This window comes from Pterocles gutturalis, unplaced genomic scaffold (genome assembly GCF_000699245.1).
Source record: "Pterocles gutturalis isolate BGI_N339 unplaced genomic scaffold, ASM69924v1 scaffold39728, whole genome shotgun sequence".
In the NCBI taxonomy this organism is placed as follows: Eukaryota; Metazoa; Chordata; class Aves; order Pterocliformes; family Pteroclidae; genus Pterocles; species Pterocles gutturalis.
The window spans coordinates 2768-12005 of record NW_010119432.1 but is presented as its reverse complement, the minus strand read 5'-3'; the positions used below and the strand labels follow the sequence as shown (position 1 = coordinate 12005).

Genomic DNA, 9238 nt, shown 5'->3' with positions numbered 1-9238 from the left:
AAAGAGTATATATTTGGCTTTCACTAACATGAGTCAATACTGAAGCCTTTTAAATCTATCTTCTGCTTACCAGCTCCATGGGCAGGAGTTGCTGTGTACAATAATTAGTTCTCAAAGACATTTAATTTTGTATGTTATATCTTATGCTTATGATATTGTGATGCAGAAGACAGTATGCTCACAGTATTCTATGAAAGGAACCCTGATGAGCTGAGTATTTCCTGTTGGAGTTAATTGAATTTTTTTGGAGGTCTTAGTTTTTTCTTACGATTTGATTCTTCAGAAGCCAATTGAGATTAATTGCTTTTTGGGAAGCTGGCCTGTTTGTTATGACACTGACAAGTTGGTATACACAGCAGGGAAAAAAAATTCTTTATTTGTGTTTCTTTTTGTAAATATTCATCCATATAGAATAATAATAAAAAGCACATGTTTATACTTTACTAGGTTCTCAATTATTTAAGTACTATATTTAGCATTCCAATGTTCATACAACAGACTTTTAATGTCTCTTTAACAGGAGCTATGGGACATTGGGTTGTTTCATCAAAACTGTTAGTCTCATGGTCCATTTTTCCCCAAAATTATTATTTGACCCAGTGTAACAATACAGCCTGGCATATAGCTATACCAAACCCATTCTCCACAAATAATAGCTCATTTAACATCATTATTTCACCAGGATTTAGCTGGTATTCTGCAGAATTTGACTTTTTGAAAGAGTACAGTGTAGAAACAGAGAACATTAGCTGGGAGATGATGTCTGGAATGAAAGACAGGAAGACCAGTATAAAGAGCCAAGTGACCTATAACAGTTTTAGATGAGTTAGAATGTATTTGTTTAATGGATGAAGAAGATCTATTCATAGTGCTGAAATTTTATATATACATATATATATATGCATATATAACTATAAAGATTCAAAAGACTATTATGGTCAAGCTAGGGAGGAACAAGATGCTGCCATTGTGGAAATTAGGTGACAGAGCTACAGAAGCCCACATTTTTTAACCCAACTCACTGTTAAATGAATACGTGATACTGTAATTCAGCTCTGGGTCTTCCCAGGGCTGGAGCATGATTGTCTACATATGTGGACACATGTAAAATCATACCTGTTATTAAAATAAGAGGTTTTGGCAGAGTGCATTAAGTTCTAAATAGAACCTATTAGAGACCAATTTCCAGGAGCAGTCTCAAAAGAGGAAAAGGTAATCCCAGTGTTGGCCAAGAATCACAACTGCTGTATCTATAGTTACTGCAAAGAAGGCATCCTCTGTTGAGCAATATGACTGAGATCTGGGCTTTTTAAAAAGTTCTTAAATTTTTTTTTTAATTACTAGTTAGCTATCATATGTAAAGGTAATGATGGAAAACACAGTTTGATTTCTCCATCTTTACTTTTTCATGTTTAATCAGTTAACAAGCTTCTTGATTCTTCTGTTCTTTTTGTTGTTTATTGAACAGGCTGTAAGTATAAGAACTATGAGTGTTACACAGTTCTTCTTCTAGCTAGGTAAAATTTTTGGAAACGTGGATATACGGCACACAACAGTAACTGCTCATGCACTGGCAAAGGTCCCAAGCAGCAAACAAAATCTTATGAGTTGTTTTATTAAATCATTTCAACACTGCACAAGAAATTTGGGTCCTACTGAAATCAATGGAAATTTTTCTATTAGTTTCAGGGCAGTCTTAACTTCACCTTTTGTTCTCAAGTATCATGAACATGTATGTGATATACTGTCAATTGAGGATTATCTGTTCCCACATGATTCCAGCAATGAATTAAAAACCTAACCCAAACTACCTTCAGAGCCATTAGGGATACCTTGTGATGCACTTTTCCTTACACTTCCAAAACAATTCTGTATCTCACCTTCTCCTTACAAAAGATTAATGTTCCAAGGACAGCACATTCTAAGCTTTAATTAACATGTGCTTTGTTTTATCTCTGTTGTGTGTTATGCTTTACTTAAATGGTCTCATACATATTTTCACAGGTGACCATGAGCTGAGTATAGCATGTGCATGTGCCTGACTTCATGTGAACACATTCAGTGCACACTCTTGATTCTCTTCTTATATCACTCTTCCTGAATCCAACCCTTCCCTGTTTTGAAGCTTTTAAATTTTCTCCAGAATGCCAAACCAGCTTGTGATAGGATGAGTAACAAAAAAGAACAAGTCAGATGTGATATCAGGCAAATTTAAGTCTCATCAGCTGAGGAACTTCTCAGAGGTTCAATATACATCCTTTCCTGCCTGCTGGTACTACAATGTGTGTGCACTCGGGTGCTTGCAAGAAACAAAGTCACGTACTTTTGGGGTTTTTTTTTCAGTCTTTATTGAGAATTCATTTTTCAAATTACAGTCTCTTTTGACCTAAAATAATAGCTATAGGGCTGATTTTTTGCCATATTCATCAATTCTCTTGGAAAACTACTTTCTTGAAAGGTCTACTTTACTTGTTCAGCAAGCTAACTGAAGGAAGCAACTTGTTCATCTGGTATGACACAGTCACATAGATGTATAGTTGTGTAACAAACCCATCCAACAGCACTGTGACTTTATCTACTGTAAGCCACGTTGTCTCCCACTAGCTGGCTCTCCCGGGAAGTAAGTCCTTCACTGGGAGCTTCATTAGGATTGTTTTCTGCAGACTGCTCTCCATTGCTTGCAATTCCTGAAAAGACAACATAATTAAGATTGAAATAAATGTTGTATCTTTGACCCAGCAAGCTAGATGGTATATACTTTGTCAATGACACTTCAATAAGAGCCTTTTTATGCATCTATAAATGTTCAGGAAGCTATTTTCCTCAGTTTACAGTCCATTTGCAAAATGTTTTAGGTTAATGACACATCCCTAATGGTAATTAATTATCATGCTTCCAGCATGCTTTAAATAACTGCCACTGGAAGGCAGAGTAATTTCCACTCCATCTGTGCAAGACTTGTTCTCTTTTTCATAATTTCTCCTGATACTTACCTACCAGGCAGGAAGTGTGGGGAGCATTATTTTTTTGTGTGTCTGGAATATACAAAGCTCCAAGCACTCACCTCTGATAGACCTCTTTTTCCTTACTCTTTACCTTCTGTGATTTCAGTCTTCCACCCTGTTTCAGAAGTGCAGTTGCCTCAACACAACCAAACTGTGCCATGAAGTGTACTGACAGTGTTTATTTAATGTATCCTAGCCAGAATGCTCTCATTGCTGCACAGATGTCCCTCATTCTAAAGGAATCTGTTTTCTAGTGGAGATTTCCAAAAAGCAGGTGTGAATAAAATGAGTAAAAGACGAATGCTAACCACAACATTCCTGATTCGGTCTTCATTCAAGTCTGAACTATGATTCCTGTTGCTTTATTTGGACTCTTGTGTGGTTACACATGGTGCCTCAGAGCTAATGGAGAAGGCTTCAGCTTTGCTATCCATTGAATTTTCTAAGCCTACAGGTGGGGTCCAGTCTGGCCAACTTGGACACCTAAGTATGCCTAAATGTCTACATTTAGGCACATGAGTTAGACAAGATTCCACTCTGTGGACACTAAAGGTATCTCCTCCCCAGTTGCAACACTGCTTACAGAGGCACTTATTTTAGAGGGACTGGTTCTGTTTAGATACCAGTTAGATGAGTAAGAGATGTAGACTGGATCCAAGTCTACCTGTTTGGGATGCAGTGAGAGGCCCCTTACAAAGGGACTCACTGTTATGCAGCACAGTCCACCACACTGTGCAAGGGGAATTATAGCATTCAGACATACTGTCTGAACAGGCATAAACATTGTGGAGTTCCTGTTTTTAACTGAATTTCAAGTTGTTAACACATTCCCTGGAAAAAGCCATCTACAGCTTTTTTTCCACAATGGCCACTCTTCTTGTTTCTGGTTTTGATGATTCCCATGGAAACCATAATGATTCAGAATATAAAGCATGTATTTGAAACACAACCATGGGAACTCCATTTACTAAATCCAGACCTTTCAAAGCACCATCACTTTCATAATTCCCCAGGTAAACTGCCCTTCAAAATGTCAACTTTACAAACCGGTTTCAGATAAAACTTCAACAGATTTATAGATCATCTGCAAGGAAACAGATTTAAATTTTCCTCCATAATTTGTAAAGGCACTGCCAATAAATACCATGAAGAATCACTGCATTTAAGAAATTACTTCTGGTAAATTATTTTCAAGTATGACAACATACATTTCAATTATATTCCAGGAACAAATGATACATTCTGTCATTAAATATTGCAGTCTAATCACAAAATGAAACACCTACTTCACCTTGGACAATATTTTTACTAAATGGAAAGAAAATTACAGGTAATAGTTAAGCTGGATATATACACAACAGCTTCTGTATCTAGTAGTGAATAAACTGAATGACATGTAACTTCAGCTGTACAAGAGATTCTAAATATGAGAGGTTTATTCCCAAAACTGTAATTTATGAGTTTAGGAGTAACTCAGTTTTCTGTTGGACTGAGATATAGGGTTTAAGATATTCAGCTTTGAGCCTTTTGCTATCCCTGTTTTGACATTTCTAAGTCAGGTTTCACATGGCAGCAAACAAAGGATCAAGAAAAAAATTTGAAAATCCAGTTGCAGTTAGATTTTACGGTCAACGGTTTGTCCAGTTCTCCATTTTACTGAAATATGTTGATATTTTTTTTGGCATATAGATCACAGATTATATATGAAGCTGGAAAGATATTGATTTGAAGGAAGAGGTGAGATGGACAAAACAGGATTCATCACAGTTGGTTGAGATTGCATCAGAATAGCGCAGCTTTGCACTTGGCCGTAAAAATAGATTGTTTCATTGTTTGATTGTGCCTCTTGCTGCCACATTTGTAAACTCCATCTACTTGGCATGAGGTCACAAATTGCAACCCACAGCAACTGAGACTCAGCAGTCAGATGAACAGTGTATCATACAGTCCAAAAACACTATCACGAAGATTTACAATTACTGAAAGGCAGGAAACTGTTCTTTTTTCCACTAAGTATGTGTTAGATTGGATCTCAGAGTAGCTGACAGACTGACAGTTCTCCTTCACGATGGAGTTCCAGGTACATCATCCAAAAAAGGTTTGCAGCATTGCTGTCTCAAATATAGCATCCACCACCATGCCAGGATCCCATCCGCCAGCCTGGCAGCACTCCAGGAACAGAGTATGGAGCAGTTAGGTAAGAACAGAGGTGCAGTGCTTCATCTCTGAAGAGAAGTACAAAAAGCTACCTCTGGTGCAAGAAGGCCAACCAACCAAGCAACAACATGATGCTTAGTGACTTAGGAAAAAAAAAAAAATTTCAGTTCTCTTTACTGAACACATTTTACAGTCTCACTTGTCCACTCCTGCAGAATGTGATTTTTGGGAGCAATGCAAGTGATGAGCCTGTACCGATAGACTGACACTGCTTTGGCATTAATTTTGGCATAACTTCCTTTCAAAAAGAAATTGAGGGTGTTCAGCTATCAGCATCAGAAGTTCATACAATCATTCTAGCTGAACATTACTAACCTTTTTTTCATAAGGATGTGGGCTCGTATTGTTACCAACAGACCCACAGTAGGAGTTTCTGTAAGATACCATCCTATGCTGAGGTCTGGAGCAGAAACGGGTTTGATGTGATGCCTGTTTAAGTAGAAGTCATATGAGAAGTTTCAGTAATCCAGGGTAAGACAAGATTCAGGCTTTGAGCAACCTGGTCTAGTGGAGGGTGTCCCTGCCCACGTCAGGGGGCTTGGAACCCAATGACCTTTAAGGTTCCTTCCAACCCAAACCATTCTATGATTCTATGATTGAAGATGACTATTGAAGCAAGGTGACAAGCCAAGGTTGCTATGAGATGGAATTTAGTAGAAGTGAACTGTGTAGCTGTATTACCATGGTACTGAGGCCAAGCAAATACTGGCTTGAAGAGTAGGCAGGATGTACTCACTTCTGCTTGCAGAATAACATGTTGACATGTACTTTTTAAACCTTCTCCTTGACAATCTATACTCCATAAATCTCACACTGCGTGGCTTGTTTTCAAAAACTTGACTCATCCTTGTGAACTCTTTCAGTGTGCTTTTCTCTTCCTCTCAGAATTTTTATGTTTAAGTTTCAAGAATTCGCTTTTGGCCACTGATGAGGGCAGGATATTGAGCTAGGCAGACTATTGGACTGACCCACACATGAATGTTGTTGTATTCTTATGCCAGTTTGGATGGTTTTAAAACCTTCTCCATCTCAAAAACAATCTGCCCTGGTAGATATTTTCCCATCTTTTTGGGGGATTTTCCGTAAGTGCTGGGAGCAGCCCCTGTCCGTGGTGCTCAGTCAACAGTCCTTCTGCCAGAGCTGTGACTTCAACTCAGTCTGGCATTACGCAGCCATAATGCTGTGAGATGAAGTCTCAAGAGATCTAGAAGTTATACCCAGGACTATTTGAACATCAGAATAAAGCCTGCAAATTAGGAGTACTTTGACCAGCAGAAAGCCATTGGAGAGATCAAAATATCCCCTCTGAGCTTGAAAGACATTGAGGGATACCAGGAATCTGATGAAAAGGCTTACAACAAAATCTTGAGTCCACTTATGAAGAAAGACCATGAGTAATTCAGGCTGTCTCTTGAACAAGAGCATTGATGCTTTGTGTTTGTATCAGAACCACCAACTTGATGGTTCTGAGACATTACAATTTTGTGTCAATCAAACATCAGCCTCACTCAATTTGAGGTGGTCTGCCAGCTGCAGATAGCATAGGTAGTTCCATGTCTTGAAGAGTACATTTTGTCTGCAGAAGTGCAACTGCCCACAAATCAGAAAGGGCCTGGACTTTGTTCACTGTGAAGATGAGTCCTTAGGACATGAAAAAAACACTTGTAAGCTTGCAGGCCTCCAAGAATAATTCAAAACATCTCTGCCTGCCAAAAGGGGATGGTTTTGTTTGCTTTTATTGAGGCTATCCAAATTTATTTACAAGATACAGAGATATGAAGGGAAGTTTATTTACCAGAGTAAATTGAGTGTTCAGGACAGAGCAGCAGAGTGAAATCTCAGCAGAGTTGGTCTTACTGTCCCAAAAAGTAAGAAAAAAATGATGGAATCTCACAGCTGCACGGAAATTCATGGAGACAGAGGAGAAATACAAGGGGCATAACCAGCACAGCTACAAAAAAACCCATAAAAGCTCATCCAGTGTGAGGTCAAAGCATGCAGGATCCATAATGAGATATATCTAAAGCTTCAGTTACAACTTTACAGTGAGTAGAAGTTATTGTGCTTCTCCTAAGTCATATGAATCTCAACATTCTCATGTTAGGTGCTTCCAGTAGACAAAAGGGGACAATATAGATAAGTCTTACAGTTTAGTCAAAGTCTATATTATGACTGAAAATAGAGAGCAAACTATCAGCTATCAGAAGATTTCTATAGCTCTAACTTCAGGACAATTAAACTTTATTACACATTATATGCTATAAAATAAATTTGGTTAGTGTTGCATCTATTCAGTCTCAGGAGAGTCTTAACTATAAACATCTTGCATTGTCCTGGGCATAATCTATGAAAACTATTCTTCCATGCTGACATAACGGGACTACAGTCATAGGAAAACATTAAGCAGAGAATTTAGATTTTATTTAACGACAGGAAACACTCTGCTCACCTGTGGATTCTTTCAGTCTTCTGATATAATCAGACCAAAAGGAACAGTCTGCTTTTTTCAATCCTTTAAGAGTCGGCAATGAAACAGTGAACTCCTTGTAGTTATCTCCATCATCATTTGGCAGATACATAGGCCACGGGGGCATCACCCCTGACATTCTTCTTGAGAAACTATGAGGGTAGTTTGGATTTCTAAGGGAACAGGAGAAATGATCATTAGAAAACAATGACATGAACAGTAAAATGCAGAAGGAGATCAACTAGGTCAAGGAAATGTGTATCCAGTCCCTCTGACCAGAAGGGTTCAAATTTAGTCCAGACCGGTGAATCATTCACCGTGTCTCACCTGACAGTAACTTGTTAGTCTGGTTCACTTCCTAAGGAACAGGTACACAGAACCTGTACGGACACAGGCTTATGAACACCCTCAACAGCCCTTGGTCCCAAAGCAACCCCAGGTACGCAAAATCACAGCTCCCACACTAGCTTTCCAGAGATACTCCTAATTTTTGAGCACAGCCACAGCACTGTAAATCTGAGGGTTATTTGCAGAGCAGTTGGTAAAGGGTCCACTGTGTCTTCCTGTGCTTTCCCCTTTCTTCTGGGAATAAGTGAAGTCTTAGCCAAGACACTTCAGAATTGTGGTCCTAGAACTAAGCTCTGTAAGAGACACCAGGGCCTCTGTAGTCTCCATATATTTAAGTAGAAATTGCAGCTGCTCCATGGAGATAAAATTCCTATTACTTCTAGCTAAGTGTCATACTACTAATCTGGTATCTGCTTGACAACTTGGCCATGACTTTCCAACAGTGTTGACCAAAGTCTCCTCTGTAGGATTACAAACTACTAGAGGAAGTGGAGGCTGCTTGAGTGAAGGCAAGAGCTGGGCTACATTCCCTCTACTCCTTGTCCCTTCCCCAGTCATAGAAATTCTTAAATGTCACATACTTACCCAGAGTTTACAAAATTGGAGATATACTGCATAATTTGCAGGGAAAGGCTCTTTTCTTCCAGAGTAAATTGTTCTTCATACTTTGGGTAGAATGGCAGTCCAAATGCATACTGAACATCCAGCAAGATCTCCTGACCCGAACTGGAAAAAAAAAAAAAAAAAAAAATTTAAACCATCATTTATTTATTTGGGGGAGAAAGGGAGCTAATTTAATTCAGAGAATAAAGTAAAGTTTTAAATAATTAACAACCATTAACTAGAGTGCGGTGAGCTGTGGGGCTTCTTCAAGTCAGAACATAAAAGGAGAGCAAGGAATAACAAGGAGAATTTGCCATTAAGTTAATGTAGGGTCTCTAGCATTTGTTACAGAAGGAAATTGTGGAAGACAGTAGGGCACATTTTCTAAATTAACTGGGCATGTAAGAGAAAGTGATAGAGGGAGAAAACCACTTGGCTACTCCTTAAATGCCTCTTCAGTTTTGTACAGATTTTCACTAAAATTAAATTCAGAAAGTGGAAGCAAGTGGTGACATGGAATCTGGCAGCCATGATGGAAGGTTAATTATTTCACAGACTTGGAATAAAATCCTGGCCCTTCTTAATGGCAATTGGAATT

General features: G+C 38.5%; 1 protein-coding gene across 1 annotated transcript; it reads right to left on the bottom strand.

The window, feature by feature from the left end:
• Positions 1 to 2535: 2535 nt before the first annotated feature.
• On the bottom strand, positions 2536 to 8763 carry LOC104464016 (thyroglobulin-like; the record flags this gene model as incomplete). Its single annotated transcript, XM_010076569.1, has 3 exons — positions 2536 to 2687; positions 7672 to 7862; positions 8623 to 8763. Coding segments are annotated over 3 exons (448 nt in total), but the record flags the coding sequence as incomplete, so codon positions are not given.
• Positions 8764 to 9238: the final 475 nt, after the last annotated feature.